The sequence below is a fragment of the Panulirus ornatus genome, chromosome 7 (genome assembly GCF_036320965.1).
Source record: "Panulirus ornatus isolate Po-2019 chromosome 7, ASM3632096v1, whole genome shotgun sequence".
NCBI lineage: Eukaryota > Metazoa > Arthropoda > Malacostraca > Decapoda > Palinuridae > Panulirus > Panulirus ornatus.
Window position 1 is genome coordinate 48575132 of NC_092230.1, and position 22393 is coordinate 48597524.

At 38.6% G+C, this 22393-nt stretch overlaps 1 protein-coding gene across 1 annotated transcript in view; it reads right to left on the reverse strand.

Annotated features, from left to right (window-relative positions):
- Nucleotides 1-1917: 1917 nt before the first annotated feature.
- The window catches only part of PIG-L (phosphatidylinositol glycan anchor biosynthesis class L), a 36816-nt gene continuing 16340 nt past the window's right edge, over nt 1918-22393 (reverse strand). Inside the window, exons 3-7 of the mRNA XM_071663760.1 lie at nt 19572-19721; nt 14688-14878; nt 10139-10238; nt 8213-8343; nt 1918-7911 (exon numbers count right to left, since the gene is read on the reverse strand). Of these exons, the coding sequence (XP_071519861.1) occupies nt 7807-7911; nt 8213-8343; nt 10139-10238; nt 14688-14878; nt 19572-19721 (677 nt within the window). The 3' untranslated portion in view covers nt 1918-7806. The remainder of the gene's footprint in view (nt 7912-8212; nt 8344-10138; nt 10239-14687; nt 14879-19571; nt 19722-22393) is intronic.

Consider the following 22393-nt stretch of genomic DNA (forward strand, 5'->3'; position numbering starts at 1 on the left):
GAGATTGACCAAGAGGATATATGTGTCGGAGGTGGAGGGAACGAGGAGAAGAGGGAGACCAAATTGGAGGTGGAAAAGATGGAGTGAAAAAGATTTTGTGTGATCAGGGCCTGAACATGCAGGAGGGTGAAAGGAGGGCAAGAAATAGAGTGAATTGGAGTCATGTGGAATACAGGGGTTGACGTGCTGTCAGTGGATTGAAGCAAGGCATGTGAAGCGTCTGGGGTAAACCATGGAAAGCTGTGTAGGTATGTATATTTGCGTGTGTGGACGTGTGTATGTACATGTGTATGGGGGGGGGTTGGGCCATTTCTTTCGTCTGTTTCCTTGCGCTACCTCGCAAACGCGGGAGACAGCGACAAAGTATAAAAAAAAAAAAAAAAAAAAAAAAAAAATAATAATAATAATAATAATAAGGAACAGAGAAGAGGGCCAGGTGAGGATATTCCCTCAAAGGCCCAGTCCTCTGTTCTTAACGCTACCTCGCTATCGCGGGAAATGGCGAATAGTATGAAAAAAAAAAAAAAAAAATAATAATAATAATAATAATAATAATGTAGGTTTGCGGCAGGGGTGTGTGATGTCTCCATGGTTGTTTAATTTGTTTATGGATGGGGTTGTTAGGGAGGTGAATGCAAGAGTTTTGGAAAGAGGGGCAAGTATGAAGTCTGTTGGGGATGAGAGAGCTTGGGAAGTGAGTCAGTTGTTGTTCACTGATGATACAGCGCTGGTGGCTGATTCATGTGAGAAACTACAGAAGCTGGTGACTGAGTTTGGTAAAGTGTGTGAAAGAAGAAAGTTAAGAGTAAATGTGATAAGAGCAAGGTTATTAGTACAGTAGGGTTGAGGGTCAAGTCAACTGGGAGGCGAGTTTGAATGGAGAAAAACTGGAGGAAGTGAAGTGTTTTAGATATCTGGGAGTGGATCTTGGCAGCGGATGGAACCATGGAAGCGGAAAGTGGGATCATAGGGTGGGGAAGGGGGCGAAAATTCTGGGAGCCTTGAAGAATGTGTGGAAGTCGAGAACATTATCTCGGAGAGCAAAAATGGGTATGTTTGAAGGATAGTGGTTCCAACAATGTTGTATGGTTGCGAGGCGTGGACTATGGATAGAGTTGTGCGCAGGAGGATGGATGTGCTGGAAATGAGATGTTTGAGGACAATGTGTGGTGTGAGGTGGTTTGATCGAGTAAGTAACGTAAGGGTAAGAGAGATTGTGTGGAAATAAAAAGAGCATGGTTGAGAGAGCAGAGGAGGGTGTTTTGAAATGGTTTGGTCACATGGAGAGAATGAGTGAGGAAAGATTGACCAAGAGGATATATGTGTCGGAGGTGGAGGGAACGAGGAGAAGAGGGAGACCAAATTGGAGGTGGAAAGATGGAGTGAAAAAGATTTTGTGTGATCGGGGCCTGAACATGCAGGAGGGTGAAAGGAGGGCAAGGAATAGAGTGAGTTGGAGCGATGTGGTATACCGGGGTTGACGTGCTGTCAGTGGATTGAATCAGGGCATGTGAAGCGTCTGGGGTAAACCATGGAAAGCTGTGTAGGTATGTATATTTGCGTGTGTGGACGTATGTATATACATGTGTATGGGGGTGGGTTGGGCCATTTCTTTCGTCTATTTCCTTGCGCTACCTCGCAAACGCGGGAGACAGCGACAAAGCAAAAAAAAAAAAATAATAATAATAATAATAATAATAATAATAATAATAATAATAATAATAATAATAATAATAATAATAATAATAATAATACAATGAACGATTTCCAGAGAGAGGAAGAAAGTCTAAGGGTGGGTGACATGTATTCAAGGCAGGTGGAGCAAAGGGTGGCTGGTATAGGAGGGAGCTGGGTAAAATACAGACAAAATCAATGTTTTACAGATAAGCTTCAACACAGGTTGCACACAGAAGGGCATTTAACAGTTCTTAAGGTTGCAGTGGGTGGGTGGGATGGGGTATGGAGTGGAGGATGGATAGGGAGGTGTCCCCAGCAAGTAGGTGTTGCTACCATATTGAAAAAAAATATTTATTTACACCCGTCATGACACTGCATAAAAGAAACAATAAAATACAAGAATAACAAAGATGTTACTTATCAATTTAAGATATTATGAATCAATGTAACCACCCCCCTCACTCTTTCATACCCACTCAGCTGAAGCTCAGTCACAACAAATTTCTAAGCTGTCTATGATTTTTTTCTTCCCAAAATATCATAACATTTTGCTAGAGTTTTTGGAATCATCTAAAATGAGAGGAGCACTCCGTAACTGTGGGGTTATAAAAGTTCCAGCAATATGGCATCACAGGTGGCAGTGTCTGCTAGCATATCCACCTCGATTCACCAAAGGAAGTAAGTAACTTGACACATATATTGGTGGACCGCCAAATGCATTCATGTCTATAAACTGAATAAAACTTAAAATATGGATTAATGAATTGCTTATTACTAGGAGAAGCTCTGCAAAGACAAAGAAGACCTGGGGATGTGAGGGGTGGAGGTAGTTGCCAGATACCAAGTATATTTGTCCGAAACATTTTGCAGAATATGACATCACTACTTGGGGAACTGTACTTCCGTATTTGTCACTTGATTTCTGTTTGATGCAATTCAGATTCTTCACTTTATTTCCACAGTTGGGAATCATGAATTCCAATAACATATTACATTTCACAGTAATAATAAAACAAGTCTTTTCATTTGTGCAGTTGTGAAACCAATAGTATTCACCTATTTGTACAGTTCTCAGAGGGAGTTTTACACTTCAACTTTTCATAATGTCCAACAGCTTTTTAAGCTTTTGTTTGACAGCAACATGCACAATTTCATCACTTAGTTTATTCCACTCAACCACTACCTTTTTTTTTAAACTCATTTGCTGTTTCCAGTGTTAGTAAGGTAGTGCCAGGAACAGATAAAGAAAAAGCCTCATTCATTTGCATCCATTCTCTTGCTGTTTTGAGTAATGCTCTGAAAACATATCCTGCTAGCCACAACCAGGGTCCACTGACCTTTCCATGGTTTTCCCGAACTGCTTCACATGCCCTGGTTCAGTCCACTGACAGCATATTGCCCCTTGTATACCACATCATTACAACTCACTCTATCCCATGCTTAATTTTCATCCTCCTGCATGTTCAGCTCCAAGCACTCTAAATCTTTGACACCCAATCCTTGCCTCTCCTTGTCCCCTCACCCACCTTATGACACTTCCAATTTAATGGTTCCATTACTGCCATATCCACTCCCAGGTGCCAAGAACACACCATTTCCTCCAAATTTCCTAATAACCTTGCTTTTATTCACATTTACTTCGAACTTCCTCCTCTCGCACACTCTCCCATACAGACAATAACTTCAGCAGGTTTTCATTCAAATCTACCACTAGTGTTGTCTCAAACTGACTTACTTCCCAGACCCCTTCACCCCCTACAGCACATATACTCTTTTCATGACCCTTACATTTACCTCTCTTACCACCACATCCATTAACAAATTAAACAGCCATGGTGACATCACACACCCCTACTGCAGACCCACCTTCACTTGGAACCACTCACTCTCCTCTCTAGCTACTAACACACATGCCTTATACTCCTGAGAATGACTTCACTGCTTCCAATAACTTTCCTCCCCCCACCATATATCAGTATCATTCTCCTTAAAGCATCTTTATCAGCCCCTTCATGTGCTTTTTCCAGATCCATAAATGCCACATACAAATCCCTGTTTCTCTAAGTATTTCTTGCACACATTCTTCAAAGCAAACACCTGATCCACACATCCTTTACCACTCCTGTAACCACATTATTTCTCTCCAAGCTGATGCTCTGTACATGCCTTCACTGAAACATATCACACAATAAAGGTGCAAACTAAGTCAATGACTTGGCAAATTTAACAATCAGAATACTACTGACCACCTCTCCTGACAACTCTGATGAGGCATGTGCATGTTCAGTAAGTGGAGCAAGATCTGGTGACATGACATCACAGCTAGCTGAGTGAAGTCTTCATCAATGAGCCAATGGTTAAGGCATTGCTTTTAAGCATTTTTTAGACTCGGCTCAAAATATTAGAGCTAATTTTTTTGCAAGCTATAAGTACCATGACTGTGATATTACTAATCCTGTGTTCTACCTCATCCCTAGTAATCTGACAGCTCTAGAATTAACTATAGTATGGATGGACAAGTGTGGGAGTTTACTTTAAAAAAAAATTCTTAGATTTAGAGGAACAGTAACAGAAGGAGAAAAAAAAACGTGTGGCGACAGGTGAAAAAAGGGGGATAGGTGTATGCCGAAAATAAGGAAAAGACATCACGTCTTGCCTGGTAATACAGTTTTTAATAAGACCAAAAGTAAAACCCATGCATTCACCTCCCTCACCATCCCATTTATACACAAATCAAACAGCCATTGTAATATCTCTCATCCCTGCAGAAGACCTACCTTCACCCAGAACCACTCACCTCTCTACCCACTAGCACGCATGCCTTACATGCCTATCAAATGCTTTCTCCAGACCCATAAATGCCATATACAAATCCTTCTGTCTCTAGTATTTCTCAACCATATACTTTAAAGCAAACAACTAATCCACACATCCTTTACCACTCCTAAAACCACTTTGTTCCTCCTCAGTCTGATGCTCTATCTATACCTTCACCCTCTTAATAATATCTCTCCCACACAACTTACCTACTACACTCAACAAACTTATACCTCTTTAGTTTGAACACTCACCTTGCTTTTATATAATGGCATTATACATGCATTCCAACAGGCCTCAGGCACCTCCATGATCCATACATACACTGAAAATCCTAACCAACCAATCGTTAACAATGTCACTCCCTATCTTAAGAAATTCAGCTGCAATACTATCCACTCCAGCCACACTGCTATAATTCATCTTACACAATGGTCTTGAAGAGAGGAACGAGTTTGCAGTCTGTTGGGGAAGAGAGGGGGCCTGGAAAATGAGTCAATTGTTTTTTGCTGATGACACAGCACTAGCGGAAATTCAAGAGAGAATGTACAGAAGTTGGTGTTTCAGTCAGGGAGTGTATGTGAAAAAAGGGAGGTGAGAGTGAATGTGAATCAAGGCAAGATCATTAAAGCTAGCAGGGCAGAGGGACAGGTTAGATGGGGTGTGTTTGAATGGAGAGAGTTTGGAGGAAGAGGAAAGATTCAGAGAACTGAGCATGGACATGGCAGCAAATGGAACCATGGAAGCATAAGTGAGGGATAGGGTGGGTGAGGGGGTAGAGTGCTCTGGGAGCGTTGAGGAGTGTGTGGAAAGAGAAACTGTTATCTGGGAAGGCAAAAATGGGTATGTTTGAAGGTACAGTAATCCCAGTGTTGTTGTATGGATGTGAGCCATGGGATATAGATGAGAATGTGCAGAGAAGGGTGGATGCTTTACACATTAAATGAATGAGAACAATATGTGGTGTGAGGTAGTTTGACTGAGTAAGTAATAAAAAGATAAGAGACAGATATGGGAATAAGAAGTGTAGTTGAGAGAGCTGAAGAGGATATGCTGAAATGGTTTGGATATGTGGAAAGAATGTGTGAGAAGAGGGTGACAAATAGGATATATATGTCAGAAGTGGAGGGGGACAAGGAGAGGAGAGAGATCAAAATGGAGATACAGAAGGGTGAAAGGTGTGCATGTGATAGAGCGATGTGGTATACAAGGGACAATGTACTATAAATGGACTGAACCATGGTGTATGTATCAACTGAGGGAAACCACAGAGAGGCTTGTAGGGCTTGTTTGTAGATGAGGATAGCTTGTGATTTTAGTCATGTGAGTGAATGAGGCCTTTACTTCATCTGGTCTTAGCGCCACTTTGCTAATGTGGGAAATGGCATACAAGTATGACAAAAAAAATCTTGATATGCAGGATGCAAGATGGTTTCATTTATAATTCTAACACTCTTAAGTCAGGATATCAGCACTTCCATGGGTAAATTTCTATGATACTTACTCTAATCATAACCTGGAAAGGGAATTAGAATATTGCTGTCAAAAGCACACAAGCATGCACAGAAAAAAATGTCAGATTATCCAGTCACTGTCTTTCCTACAAGAATGCAAGTACTTAACTGAATATAATTTCAGTTAACATCTACAGTAGATGTAGTAGTAGCCACAGGTAATCATGACATGCTTACCCAAATTCTTGTGTTATCTCACTTGATAAACCTACACTTCTTATCTGAGGAAATCAGACTTTGTTTAAAATCTGTGGGAAACTAGCAACCTTCAGTTGTCCACAAAAGGATTACTATCAGAGCATTTAAGGATTTGCTCCTCTTTTGCTTATGGTTCTTTTCTAAAGCCACATTAAAAAAACAGAACTGCTGATAGCCTTCCACAATTTTTCAAACTCCAATTTTCCTACAAACATCACTATTTTCCATGTCTATTAATTTCTCTTTTCTCTTCTACCTTTCTGTGTCTTTACTGGATTCCTTACTTCTAGATTTTGCCTTTTCACTTACTTACAAAGAAATCCTTATTCTTCAAAGCACTGTACATTCTTGGTGCAAACAGAGTGCTTACTTGACTGTATGGTATAACCAACTCAAAAGGTGAATATGTACAATAAATATCTTAAGAACTATTGATAAGTCTTTGATACTTAAAGATGGGAGTTTAGCAAATCAAATGCTTAAGAGTCAATCTTCATCAACTATCCTACTATGACTCTATGAAAAAACTTACCTGATTTATAAAGTTACAAAAAGAATCAAGGGATAACCAAGGGATTATCATCACGAAATATAATTTTCTTACAAACAGTAACAAAGCAAATCCTGTTAGCATGACATGTTGGAAATCCCAGTTCTGTAAAATGAATTCCCACATATAGTGCATACCTGTAAATGTCTGCACTTGATTCATCCCAAGTAAATAGAAAAACACTTAATGATAACAGAGAGATAAAATTCTACATTACAAATTAAAGCTTAACTAAACTGCCAAATCACAAATAATACAGCAACAAAATGAAAAAAATAAACAAACACTTAACCCACCATTTAACCCTACAGATGTACTTGTAAGTTCCTACCACTGTGACCAAATGGTGAGTCAGAATAACTTATTGCATGAACCAAATAAAAAATCCATAATCTAAAGGTCTAACCAGTAGATCAAGGATGAAACTGTTTATAGTAGGGTGACCGGAGACAAAAGTAGTCTACCATTTCAAAGGTAAAGAGAATCACGGATCAGAAGTTTTGGTTATCTTAAAGTGCATGTTACTTTCCTTAAAGAGCTATAGGAATGCACAGATACCAATGAAGTGAATTCATCTAAGAGCAGGATTAATAGAAGCTGACCCAAGAAGGGCGTATATGTTCAAAACACATCACTAAACAATCAGATGAGTCATCAAGTTGCTTTGCACAGCTGAAGCAAATGAGGAAGAATGTGTATGGACTATTCCTCACAGTGAGAGATATTATCCAGGATATACACAAAAAAATCTAATATAAACATAACACATTTTCTCCTTTGCAGAAACTGGCCATCCATTTGTTCTTTATGCTGATTACATGATTCTTACATACCTGGAGCCAACACATGAATGGTATGAATGCCAAGACAGCAAGGCAGACTATATCAGTCTAGGTATCAATATTAGCAAGAATGATCTGTATGAAAAGTAGAGTTTCTTAAAAATCTTAAAAATTAAGTACTATCTAAATAGATTTTACATAGAAAATAGCTCTAATAGTCTCAACACATGCTTTGAGTCTTCAGCAACTTATACAGAAAAATTTTTGATTAAGGGGTGATTCTGGTGAGTGTGTTGATGAGAACATACCGAGAAAAGTACATGTACAATTTCCTAAACCAAACATACTGGCTCTTGTGGGCTCTCATGGCACTCTGAAACAGAAAAAATATATACACTAGTAACCTTTGATATGAAAAAAAAAACTTCTCCCAACAAAATCAGGCTCAGAATCAGTATATTCAAACTGTAAAAGCAAAATTTTAAATTGGTGTTGAAAAACCCTTTAGTCACTCAGCTTTACTGAAGATATTCAGAATGAATATGAAGTTTCAACTTATAGTTAAAGATACTACTTACATGTTCTTGGAGAAAGTATTCAACGTGAGCAAGAACTGGTCTCTTTCCTATGTAAATCTTAGGACCAAAAAATGCTAATACACACAAGAAACTTACCTGCAAAATAGAGTGCTGTTTACAGTCTACAGTGAAGGCACATGAAGAGAGTGCATAGCTCAAGGGGACATCAAGAAGGGAAGAGTATTTTCGGATGATATTTACTGTATCTAAGGAAAATGCTTCACAGGCTGTGGAGAGAAAAATGAAACAGATTACCATTCTCTAAAAAAATATATGATGACTGGTGGGAAATGGCATTAATGATACAAAGGGGAACAAGTTAGATTGAATTGTTTTTTATGACTCACTATTCACAGCTATCAGAACCAGTCTCAAAATGAAACTAGTTTACATAACAAGTTATATCATAAGCACAATTACAAAATGCTCAAAATAGCTGTATGTATCTACATGTTTCAAGTTACTTTTCAGACAGTCTGAAAAGAATGTAGTATGGTAGTAAGAGAGTATAGTAGACATATGCTTAAAAAGTTGCTTTACATAACAACCAGTTTAAGAGATGGAGGCCCATGAATGTAAAGCTACCTTTCAGAACTGTACATGTACAATTAAGTACAAACATGTCCCCTTCACAACTAAAATTACTTGTCTTGTTATTACCATGAAATGTAATAATGTACATTACAGGGATGCACAATTCTCCAACCATGGAAGTACAGGGAAGGATCTGAATAAATAAACAAAAATCAAGTAACAAACACAAGCACAGAGGTCCCTTGGGAACTGTAGTGGTTATGTTCCTGGAAGACCCTGTGGTTGGCAAAAGCATAATCAAGGAGGTAACAAGCATACAGAAAAAAGGAGGAGTTAGGGTGAATGACCACCGAGAGACTTACCTTAAGGCCTGTAATGAATACTTCATGAACACATTTATCATACAAAATTATAAAGAAATGATGTACATAATAGCAAAGAAATGCAATAAAGAAATAATGCTGTATAGAATGATGGCATTACATCATCCCTGATGCTGTGTGCTTAGCCCCTGTACTCCTATAAAGCAGCAAGCTAGTTATGCTACATAAAAGGCTGCCACATGTTTCTTTGTAATTCACACTACTAATTACCTAATGCCAAAATACATACTAAGAGACACTGTACTTTCACCACTTGGAAGGCAGTCAAGTAAGTTTACTTTCTGCTCTACCGACATCGCTTTTCTTGCCCTCCTTGGGGTAGCACAATTCAAAAAACTAGCTTTAGGCATAGAGGCCTTATCTGAGGGCACAAATAAGTTAACAAGTGATGGTTATCAAAAGCCTGAACATACAGGAAGGTGAAAGGCGTGCAAGAAGTAGAGTGAATTGGAACGATGTGGTATACCGGGGTCGACGTGCGGTCAATGGATTGAACCAGGGAATGTGAAGCGTCCGGGGTAAACCATGGAAAGTTTTGTGGGGCCTGGAGGTGGAAAGGGTGCTGTGGTTTCAGTGCATTACTCATGACAGCTAGAGACTGAGTGGAATGAATGTGGCCTTTGTTGTCTTTTTCTAGCATTACCTCGTGCACGCACTTGGGGGGAGGGGGTTACTGTTTCATGTGTGGCAATGGGAATGGTGGAAGGCAGCAAGTATGAATAAGTATATATGTATGTGTGTGTATGTATGTATATGTGTGTATAGGTTGAAATGTATAGGTATGTATATGTGTGTGTGTGGGCGTTTATGTATATGCATATGTATGTGGGTGGGTTGGGCCATTCTTTCATCTATTTCCTTGCACTACCTGGATAACGTGGGAGACAGCGAATAAGTATAATAGAATAGAAGAAAAGATGGGTCTTCCTTCATCTTTTTTGTGGTGCTGCCTCACTAAAGTAGAAAATGGCAATCAGTATAGTAACAATAATAATAATAATACTTCAAGAACACATAATCAAAACCACTGATGATAACATCATGGTAAACAGAGGACTTCTATACATCAAAAATATAAAAATCAATTGAAAATACAGATACTCACTTTCTGGTAGGTACTCTTCATCTACTAAGTGCTGAATAGCTGAAAACAATGCTGAGTGATTTATGTGGCCGCTGACACCTCCCATGTCGAAGGTCACAACCTGAGAGAAATCAATACTGCTGGTGAAAGATGGAAAAGGATGAGGAGAGAAACGAGAAAAAAAGAATTACTCTAAGCTACCCTGCAGATGCAATGGGGAAGGGAAGGGAACAGTTTGTCTTGATGTTGCCATATTTGCCAATTCCTAATTATAAATATACAGTGTCCAAGTAAATATTACAGATGATGTTACTAATAAAGTATATCTATAAACTATTTTGTTTTCCAGGTTCCATGGTAGATGATGTTGCTGACACTGTGAATGAGGTTTGTGATGACACTAACTAAAATACACTTGTTACTTGTCACGTACATACTAACAAAGTACTTGAGGAGAGACTGGAAGAGCTGTAGGAGAAATATTGCCCACTTCAACGTTTTTGAGATAAAGCTAATAATTCTATGATTTCAGGAATTTTTCTCAGGATTGGCACCAGAAATACCTTCTTTAATAAGGCATTCAGTCTAAATAACAGACCAGTGAACCTCAGTGTTCAGGAAGGAGTTCATAAACTTGTGGCAGCATTTCTACACACAGTCTGGGATGTTTATGATGGAAGGTCTACACCTGAATGATAGCTGTACTCTTTGGTAGGCTCTTAGTAGCCTACACATGTTTTGTTCAAAATAATGCAGCCTAGGTGGAGCAGACCCCTTCCGTAAGCACCTTTCTAAATAGGTCTCTGTTTCGACTAAAAATAACTTATTGCCAGGAGTATATGAAATAAAGTCTCAGAGTTAGTGACAAGAATGTCAAAGTCTCAGAGTTAGTGACAAGAATGTCAAAAGGAAATTATGATGTCATTTCCATTTCCTAATCTTGGTTAGATATCAGCAACAGAGATTTCCTCACTGATTACTCAATTCTAGGGTACACTCTGTTCCATAAGGACAGGGGAAAGAAAGAAGGCGGTGGTGTCCTGTTCTTTGTTAAAGCTCACTTAAATCCCATGGGAAAAACTATTGTATCCATTGAGAAACTCCAGAAGCTGGTGACTGAGTTTGGTAAAGTGTGTGAAAGAAGAAAGTTGAGAGTGAATGTGAAAAAGAGCAAGGTTATTAGGTACAGTAGGGTTAAGGGACAAGTCAATTGGGAGGTAAGTTTGAATGGAGAAAAACTGGAGGAAGTGAAGTGTTTTAGATATCTAAGAGTGGATTTGGCAGCGGATGGAACCATGGAAGCAGAAGTGAATCATAGGGTGGGGGAGGGGGTGAAAGTTCTGGGAGCATTGAGAAATGTGTGGAAGTCGAGAACATTATCTTGGAAAGCAAAAATGGGTATGTTTGAAGGAACAGTGGTTCCAACAATGTTATATGGTTTCAAGGCTTGGGCTATAGATAGAGTTGTGCAGAGGAGGGTGGATGTGCTGGAAATGAGATGTCTGAGGACAATATGTGGTGTGAGGTGGTTTGATTGAGTAAGTAATGAAAGGGTAAGAGAGATGTGTGGTAATAAAAAGAGTGTGGTTGAGAGAGCAGAAGAGGGTGTTTTGAAATGGTTTGGTCACATGGAGAGAATGAGAGAGGAAAGATTGGCAAAGAGGATATATGTGTCAGAGGTGGAGGGAACAAGAAGTGAGAGACCAAATTGGAGGTGGAAAGATGGAGTGAAAAAGATTTTGAGTGATCGGGGCCTGAACATGCAGGAGGGTGAAAGGCATGCAAGGAATAGAGTGAATTGGAACAATGTGGTATACCGGGGTCGACGTGCTGTCAATGGATTGAACCAGGGCATGTGAAGCATCTGGGGTAAACCATGGAAAGTTCTGTGGAGGCCTGGATGTGGAAAGGGGGCTGTGGTTTCGGTGCATTATACAAGACAGCTAGAGACTTAGTGTGAACAAATGTGGCCTTTGTTGTCTTTTCCTAGTGCTACCTCGTGTACATGCGGGGGATGGGGGTTTTCATTTCATGTGTGGCGGGGTGGCGACGGGAATGAATAGGGGCAGACAGTATGAATTATGTACATGTGGATATATGTGTATGTCTGTGTGTGTATATGTATGTATATGGTGAGATGTATAGGTATGTATATGTGCATGTGTGGACGTGTATGTATGTACATGTGTATGTGTGTGGGTTGGGCCATTGCTTCGACTATTTCCTTGCGCTACCTTGCTAATGTGGGAGACAGTGACAAAGTATAATAAATCAATAACTACATAAAAAAGAAACTAACAGTAAGACTAGTTTATAGGTCCCCACACAGACACCTGAGGTAGACAAAAATTTTAATGATCAGTTGGCACAAAATCTGTAACGAAGATTTTATCATAGTAGGTGATTGTGATATACCAGTATCTAAATGGGGAGAATCCCTTTCCAGTAGCTCTGCCGTTGGACTCTACTTAAATTTGCCTGACAGTGCCCTAATCCAATTAGCTGAGAAACCTGCTCATGACAGAAAATATTAGACTTAGTTCTAACTACAAATAAGGATCTCATCAATAATGTTGAAGTTGGAGAAAAGTTTGGTATAAGAGGTCACCGATAAATTACTTTTGAGGTCATTTTTCAAACATGCAACTTTTACTGATTGCATTGCTCTTGACAGGCATACCTGGGATGATATGGTGAATGAAAATGACATGAATGCTGCTTGGGAAAGCTTCATTTAAACCTTCAAAGCAGCAGAGGGAACATATGTGTCAATGCGTAGCAGACGGTGTATTTCTGAAATGAAACTAAGTTGGTGGAACAGTGAAGTAAAAAACTGCATGTTGTCTAAGACAGTAGCTCATAAGAAACTCAGAGAATCCAATCACCAACAAGATGAAGTAAGTTAAGTAAATTTGTGTAGAGAGAGTAAGAGAGTTCTATAAACACACTTCTTATTAATTACCTTAATCCCAGGTATGCCCATGATGCTTCTCATAATAATTACCAAAGAATGACCAAGATTTTTTCTCTCATGCTTGTTCACCATTTCCCATGTTAGCGAATTAATGCCAGGAACAGAAAAAGAAAATGGCTTCATTCTCTCAAATACATTCTCTAGCTGTCAAGTGTAATGCCTCATCATTATGAAATATCCAGCTATTCCCATTGGCTACAGCACTGGAATCATTCGCAAGCAATTTTCCCTCACATCTAGTACTCTTTTTACATCTTACTCTATCACAGCAAATTGTTACTGCTTTGAAATAATATTCCATGGGGTCCCTTCTCCTTGTTTTACAAACTTGTTGAAGCTGCCCTATTCCTATATCATCTTCAAAAAGAGCTGGTCTTGATTTTTAGACCCCACAAGCACTGATCTCCAAACTGAGGGGCTTGGGGGACCCCTTCCCCCCTAAAGGGTGCAGTCTTTTAGTGGGACAGCCTAAAATAATAAAGGAAGAAGCACAAGAACTGGTGATAATAATAACCTAACCAGATTACTTGACTATCACTCTATCTACTTGATTATCTAACTATTTCTCTGATGCCTGTCCCACTTGAAACTCCCTTAACGGGGTGGCCACGGCAAATGAGTCTCCCTAACTGGTAAACTCCAGAGCTGCTTCTTAACCTTTAGTGCCTCGCACTTAACAGCAGATTGGCAAAGGGTAACTCTAATATAGTTTCCAAAAGGGCAACTCTAGTATAGAGTTTCCAAAGGCTCATACCTAATGTTCCTTCTGACTATTTCTACCTAATGTTCTTGCCTACTATTTCTATCCAATGCTCCTAATTAATGTTCCTACCAATATTTCCACCTAATGCTCCAGTCTAATGTTCCCACCTACAACTTCTGTTTACTGCTCCTAACATTCTGCCAAAAGGCAGGGCTAGTGCACAGCACTCAACACAGAAAAATATTGTTACAAAGAATGAGGTGTGTTAGTTAAGTGTTACCAAGTGTTATTTGTAACAAGGAGATTGTATATTTGTGGACAGAATGCTGGCAATCCACATGTGGGTAAGACAAAAAGAAAAGGAATGCAATTTGACAACCACTGAAGTGTTGGCTCATTACGCAGCTGCCATTAACCTTCATGATACCCATGCGGGTAGCACCAGTAGTACCTCCATGGTCAATGGCTGTGTAGCAACTACTACCTACCATCACTCTGCTCTCCCAACTTTTCTTTTTTTTTTTCCACATCTACTCACTCCTCACAAGCATTTTCCATGACATTTTGTCATCTAACAAGAGTACAAACAGGCATTCATTAAACATCATGGTATATGTTTTGCAATTCATAGCAAATGTCACTACACACAGAAAACAAAGTAAAGGCATTGATGATGGTGTAAAGAAACAAGGAGAGCAAAATACTGAATTTGCTGTTATCATTAAAAAAAATCATGAAACATGAATGAAAGGGCACAGCAAAAACTTTGCTGAGTCAGGGGATGCTACAGTTTTAAGTCTGAAAGCTGCTGCTGGTCAACACAAAAACAATTGTTATAAACAATCAGTAAGGATTACTGAAAGGCTTTAGCCAAAATAAAACAATGTCTTTACCATATCAATATCAAGGGCATGAAGGTATTGGTTGATGAGGTTGGCTGTCTTCACTGTGGGCCACATAATGTCTGGGTCATCTGGCAGGTCATCACATCTATATAAGATTATGTTTTCTCTTGACATACCCAGGAGGCGGCAGCTTGCCCACAATTCTTGACAGCGAATCCTTCCTTGTCCATAGTAATTACCTAACAAAACTTAAACCATTCAGTAACCTAATTGAATCTGGGTGTCGAACAGAATGGTGGAGAGGGAAATACAAAAGTTATGCATGGATTTTCTTGTGTAACAGACTGTGGAATTAGAAAAACTGATAGAATGATGACTGAAAACCAAGAGATCTTGGAATAATGAAAAAAAATCATTGGTACAGTAAAGAACATGATGAGGTGATGAAAATACAGAGAAAAAATGGATTCATTAGGAATGAATAAAAGGGAGCATATCTGAGTAAGACACTAAGATTAAGTGTAACATAAGACTCCTCAGAATCCAACTTCTGCAGTTTTCTTTTTGAATCTGCCACCAAAGTCGTGTCATCAGCAAACAATAACTGACTCACCTCCCAAGCTTCCCCAGCCCTAAAAAGCTTCAAACCTGCTACTTTCTACAAGACCCTTTCATTCACCTTCCTCACCATCCCATCCACAAACAAATTAAACAGTCATGGTGATATCATACATCCGCTACAACAGACCTGGAATCCCTTAGTCTCCTCTCCTAACTGCAAACACACCTTTATCTCTTGATAAAAACTCATCACTGCTCCCAGAAGCTTTCTTCCCACACCATACATTCATAACACCTTTCAAAGAGCATCTCCATCAACCATATGCAATGGTTTTGCTAGGCTCTTAAATGTCACATACGGATCCCTCTGTTTCTCTGGGTATTCTCACATGCATTCTTCAAAGTAAACACAAACTCCCAAAGCCACAATATTCCTGCTCAATCTGAAACTCTATGCATACCACCAACCTCTCAACAAGCACTCTGCCAAACAACTTATCAGGTACACTCAACAAATAAAAACATTAAATTTTGTCCCCCTACCTTTATGTAATGCTACCATTCATGCATTTTCCCTCACTGTGAGCCATATATAAATAAAAAAATCATACCTAACCAATCAACAAAACAGCCATCTCCTTTCTTGAGAACTTCAACTGCAATCCTATGCATTTCAGTCACACTGCCACAATCTATTTTATGTGATGCTTTTAGCACCTCTTTCTTCTCTTTTCACCAATATACTTGCCAAGATTCTCTCACTTTACATGCCATCCTTCATCAAACACATTCAAAAATTGTTTAAAGCACCTACTCTATCTCCTCTTCACCCCATCTGTGCTTTTTACCACTTCCCCCATTTGCTCCTTTCACCTATGCTTCAATTTGTTTTTTATCTCGAATGAGTAACCTCCTTCCAAAAAATTTTCTTATTCTCCATGAAACCTGCTCATATGCAATCATCCTAATTCTCATTTGCCCTCCTTTTACAGTCCCTGCACCTTCCTACCAATCTGCCACTTTTTCTTGTACATCTTCCAATCACTCACACTTGTTCCCAACAAGTACCCCAACACATTCATCTTTTCTCTTTCATTAGCAACTCTGTCATCCACCACTTACTACACTTTCTCATATACCCACCTCCCACTTTCTGCATGCCACACACAAACACACTTCTCACACATACCAAGATTACTTCACCTTCCATCCACTCCCCTAGTTTCATTTACTCTCACATTTTGCCATTCTAGACTCAATCTCTCCAGGTAAATCTTTACACAAGCCTCTTTCCAGGCTCAGTCACTTCCACCACCCTCTTTCCACCAATATGATTGCCTCTTTTCTAAAATCCTCAACAAAATTCACATTTGTGTCCATCAAGTAATGATCAAACATCCCTAAAGCTGCCCCTGTCAGCACATTCACATCCAAGAGTCTCTCTTTTGCACACTGATCAGTAAGTGCATAACCCTATGTGGATCATTTAAGGTTTTTCCTACTCATCCAAGTATAATATTATATGACCCTCTGTAAAAATCTGACATTCCCAATCACCAGTTCTTTTTCAGCACATAACAAGATGTTTATTATTTTCATTCATATCACATTGTGCCCTATGCCCCCCAATTATACCTTCAACTGCCACATTATCCACTCTTCCATCCTAATTCTCCATCATCAATACCCCATCCTTTGCATTGAAAGTGCTGACATTCACTCATCTCTCCTCCTCACTCTCTTGCTTCTAGGTGCATAAGCACTTATAATCACTCACCACTCATAATCCACTTTCAATTTTACCAATATCAATTTGAGGTTTATTTTGTTACATACTTTCACACATTTCCTCTATCAACAGAATTGAGATTTATTTTGTTACATACTTTCATGCATTTCCTCTATCAACAGAAATGCTACCTCTTCCTCAGCTCTCACCTTCAAACTAACCCCTAATACATTTTGAAACCATTCTTCCCCTTTCCCTTGAGCTTTGTTTCACTGTGAGTCAGAACATCCAGGTTTCTCTCCTCAAACATGTCATCTATCTCTCCCATCTTGGTTACATCCACACACATTGACACCCCACCTGATCCTTCAAGGAGTATGAGCAGTTCTTGCTTGGCTACTACCTCTGTGCCAACTTTTGGAATTTAAAATTGAAATATATAAGACTGACCAGAATCCACCTGCATGGGGTTACACTGTAAGTGAAAAGATAGTTTTGGTGAGGATGTACCACTGAATGCACAGTCTTGTCAAAGAACGTCTCACTCCAAAGGAGTCCATTATATTCCTGCTACTGAAAGTAGTCCCTGCAGCCTTGGGATTGGCCAATCCAGTAAATTTGGTGTTTACCTAATCTTGGAATGGTAAGTCTTAACTCATATGTAAAAATAATGGTTTTGATAGTTTTTTGTGCACCTATTCATACAAATAAACTCTCCATTTAACAAACTAATAGGGGGAAGGGTTGACCGTTAATGCCAAAAGACCATTAAATCAAATGTAACCTATTTCTGTGCCACATTCAAGTTCACACACTGTCTTTTAACTCCTCTATCACTGTAGGATTTAGTGTGTGGTATAATAGTTGGGTGGCAGGCACCTGATAACATAGGAATACTCGCCGGGCAGTTGGAGGCAGGAGTCAGGCAGATATAGAGGTGATGCCATCCCTCTCCAGTGAAAGGATACTTCTTTATAAAGTGAGAACTAACTACCTGCCTTCACTGCACCTCTTACAATCACTTGATGCTATTCTGAATTGGACTGCAAAATTATTTAATAAATAAAGCTACAATTCTGAAATGATACAAACACTGTATACAACCTGACTGCACGATAGCCTGAGGCAGACTGAGACTGGAACAAAGTGAGTCTACCACTTGCAACCAAAAACAAGTGTGATATGAAATGCACATGGTGCGGCATTTGAGTTGGGTTTTTTCTTAGTTTGTGAATTATCATTTATGTGTTAAATCCAAAATCCATTATATTGGGGTCCGTTAAATCAAGGGTTTACTGTACTAAGGATTCATCAATCTGGTAATAAATGTATTTTTTTACATAAGGGGGTCTGGTTATGTATAAGGGGACTGTAGTTTCGGTGCATTTCATATGTCTCCCAGAGAATGGCTGTGAGCAAATGAGGCCACTTCTTCATCTGTTCTTGGCTTTACCTTGCCAATGCAGAAAATGGCAAAAAAGTACGTAAGAAAAAAGAAAATAGCATATGTCTTAACTGTACTTTATAAGAAAAAAGATCATTTCATACTTCAATGCACCTATTCCTACACAAAGAAATTATTCCGTTTTTCTGGGGCACTCAGGAGAAAAATATCAACTGTACAATGAAAAGGTTATGGAAATGGAAGTCAAGGAGATATGTAAAGACTCTGGAAGCAGTAAAAGTCAGTCATGGGATGACAGTAGAAAGGGTTATAATGGTCATCCTTCTTTAAAGCTCTGACTATCACGTTGCCTGCTGCTCTTGTAAGGTCCTGAATTCAAGACATGTTTATCAGAAATGCAAGCTGGTGCCATAACGATTTGACTTCTCAAAATGCATGAAAATCTTGATGAGCATTTTAACTTAGCTCTACCCAAGTTTCAAAGAAAACTCAGAAAACCATATAAATTTTCATTGCTTTTATAAAATAATCAATAGCTTAACACCCTAGAAACAAAAAAGTAAGAACACAATTTCATTTTGCAACTATTCAGTTGGGATACATCTAGCACTATGATAGCAGGTAATATCTGAGTCTGATAATGCCACCTATATGTTACAATCAACACGATGTTACTGGAAATATGAAGACATGAGGTAAGAAAATTATCCACTCATGGGGTACTGTACAGTACATACATAACACATACTCCTTGAAACTATGATATTGAAAACAAGCTGTCAGCGGTATGAGTTATTTACTTTGAGCTCTAAGTTCATTTCTCACAGGTCATAGAACTGAGGACATTTGGGCTACAGTTTAAGACATCATTCTATTTTGGTTATAAAAATAAAGACTCATGGAAAAGTGTTAAGTTGGAAATCTTAAGAATTCCTGGAATACAGAAAGATAAATTCCAATTTCAATTCACTGGGCTGCATCTATGCAACAATATTAACAATGTGTGAAATACAAGTAGAGATATTTGAAAATCAGAGAAGATTATTTGGAAAAGCTTAATTTATAAGAATCATCAAACACATTTAATTATAGAGCTAACTGAAAGAACACAAACTTAACATCCTCTCTGAGTATATAGTTTTTCATTCAATGAATTTCAATTAATGTGAATATTCACAATTGTCAAAAAACTGAAATCTGTGTAACAAAACTGATATTTATCAAAAACAGTACTAACCGGTGGAAAGACAGAGGAGATAAACTAGAGCACCCTCCCGTTGGGTAAAGTGCAATATGGTTGGTCCAAAGAACATAACCTCATCATCTGGGTGTGCTGTCACTACCAGAACTCTCCTTCTGCCAGCTTTTACATGGAGACAGCTTTTCTCTGAAAATTTTGTTACTACTTAATTTACATGGTTTATATATCATAATATTACCTTATATCATTACTCAAACGACCATTTCAATTATAATCTCAACTATTTCCAACTTTATCAATATATTATGAAAAATTCTTCAAGAAGCAATGTAATTCAGCATTCTACCATACAGTCAGTAACATGCAAAGCATGTATATAGTATAGTAATTTAATGAAATGTGATTCCAATTAAAATTATCTCCAGCATTACTCTTACTGTTTGAGTGTTTCTTCCTCCTTGAAAAGTCATGACATCCTTCGCAAGCACCACTGTCTCCATTAATACTTGATCTACCTATCTATCTAATATCTTTAATTCTATTCCTACTCACATTGGGTGCATTAAGGGCATACCATAATTCTTAAACAGGTATACTATGGAAAACATGGACTTCCCTGCTAATATAAGCACTCTTTCTTGTTCACTTCACTTGTTGAATTCATTCATCAATGAGGTCAAAGCCTCCACCTACACTGCCACTTCATACATAATATAACTACACTTCACAGAACCAAAAATACAGTTATCCATCTCACATCATCTAGAATACATAGAGCCTTCATCGATTAACCTTCTGTAGTCTAACAATCATTTCATCTTCAGCTGTACTACCATATACCTTCTACACCAAAACATCTTATCATGTATTCTAGAAGGCCATAACTTCTTAAAAGACTATTCATCATGCCTATTTCTTATGATTTCTTTTGGAAAAAATAATACACTAAGAATGGAATTCCAGCCCCCCGACTCCTACTCCTCGCAGTTGCCTTTCACGACATGCTGGAGATATATGTGTAGTGGTTTGTCTTCTATTCCCATGGATGAAGATACATGAAGATATTCTAAAAAAAACATATCCTTTTTAAACATGTTTTAATATCACTATTAATCATTCTTTTATGATAATTGTTTTATTAGTAGAGGTTGGCCTGTGAGTCCAATTTGGATGTGCTGGAGCACTGGCCTATTCCTAAGGTGGACAGACAAGGGCTGATTAACAATGATGTTTTGCAACAACAGGGCACATCAGCCCATTACTAGTTATATGAAGAGGTCTTGTCGCACCAATTCCCTGTCTGTATCAGTTGATCAGGACTCCTACCTTAGCCTGCAAATAGCCCTAATTTGACAATGTGTAACAACTGGCTTTGGTCATTTGTAAAGGATCTAGTGAGCAAAGGGTATATACATAACATGGAAGAATTGAGAACAGCCTCCTGCAAAGCATACACAAAGATTAGCTCTTAAATGTTGAAGGGAGCATCCAGGTGAGCATGGCATCACACAGAACTTTCTGTAATCTATGATGTAGCTCAGACTTCTATAATTGACTGCTAAGGAAAGAATATTTCCATTGATGACTATATTTTGTACTTTGCATAAACATGTTAATATTTCTAAGGCTATTGCAACATTTTTACTTTGATTCATGTTATTTCTGCATTTATTACACTCAATTAGGACTTATGGGCCCCCCTATACAGTACTGAGACAAAGGTTTAAGTGTTTGATGTCCTGCCACTAAACACAGTGAATGTGAGACACTGTGTAATATGTCTAAAAAATACACTTCCCACTCCTAGGTAGTTTCAAAGGCAATACATGGCTATGGTTTACTGTGAGATAAAGCACATGACACTCTCAGGGTGTAAGCATTACAAATCTGGTCACTAAAAAAAGTGTTTCTAACAGTGTGAGCACCAGTAACCAGCATCAGGGTGCCTCATGCTATCTTGAGTAAAGGATGTTCTTTCTTTACCCAGGATGCTACTCTATTTTGGGAATTTTGTTTCAGACTGCTGCATTTCTTCCACCTTTCTATGGAGAAAAAAAAAGGCTATACTCTCACCTATTAGCAAAAAAATAAGGGTATACATGAGATTTCTAGGTGACTAGGCACTCAGAGTGCATGATCAGGCAGCTGCTTCCTTTAACTCTTCATTAGTGCCTCACTTCATTCAGGATATCAAGACACTATGGACCCAAAACATGGTCCTTGAGTACTCTGGGGACCTTGCCAATTCCATGCCCAGGCATCTGCACATGGTGATCAAGGCCAAAGAAGAGATGACAAAGTACTAAAGTGTAAGTGTGACATCACCTCTGAAAATGCATGGGGAGGCAGACAAGGTTTTTGTGGACACTACAATTACCTAGTTGCACTGCACAGGGAAAGAATTATACACTTATACAACCCCATCTCTTGAACTTTCAAACTGGTTTAAGAATCTAAAGGTTATGATCAAATCACCCATCACTCTTCTTTCTTCCATTGTGGACAAATTTAAGGCCTCTAACCTTTACTTGTAACACATAATTTAATGATGGTATCATCTGTGATGCTTTTCCCTGGGCCTTCTCTATCAGCTCATAATTCAAAAGACTTTTGAGGTTTTCTATCTTTCTTAGAGACCTGCACATTTCAAAAGATTCTATACAGTGCATAGTAGGCAACTCTGGAAAGTGAGTTAATTCAGCAGTCTTCTTAATGTGCTGCACTAGAAATCATTAGTTTTTCAATCTATAGAAGCTTGGATTTTTTTTAGTCTTGACCAGTAAATCTTTTTCCAGATCTATTCCTAACATGGACATCTATGGCACACAATACACACAATATCTAGAGACTAATATGTA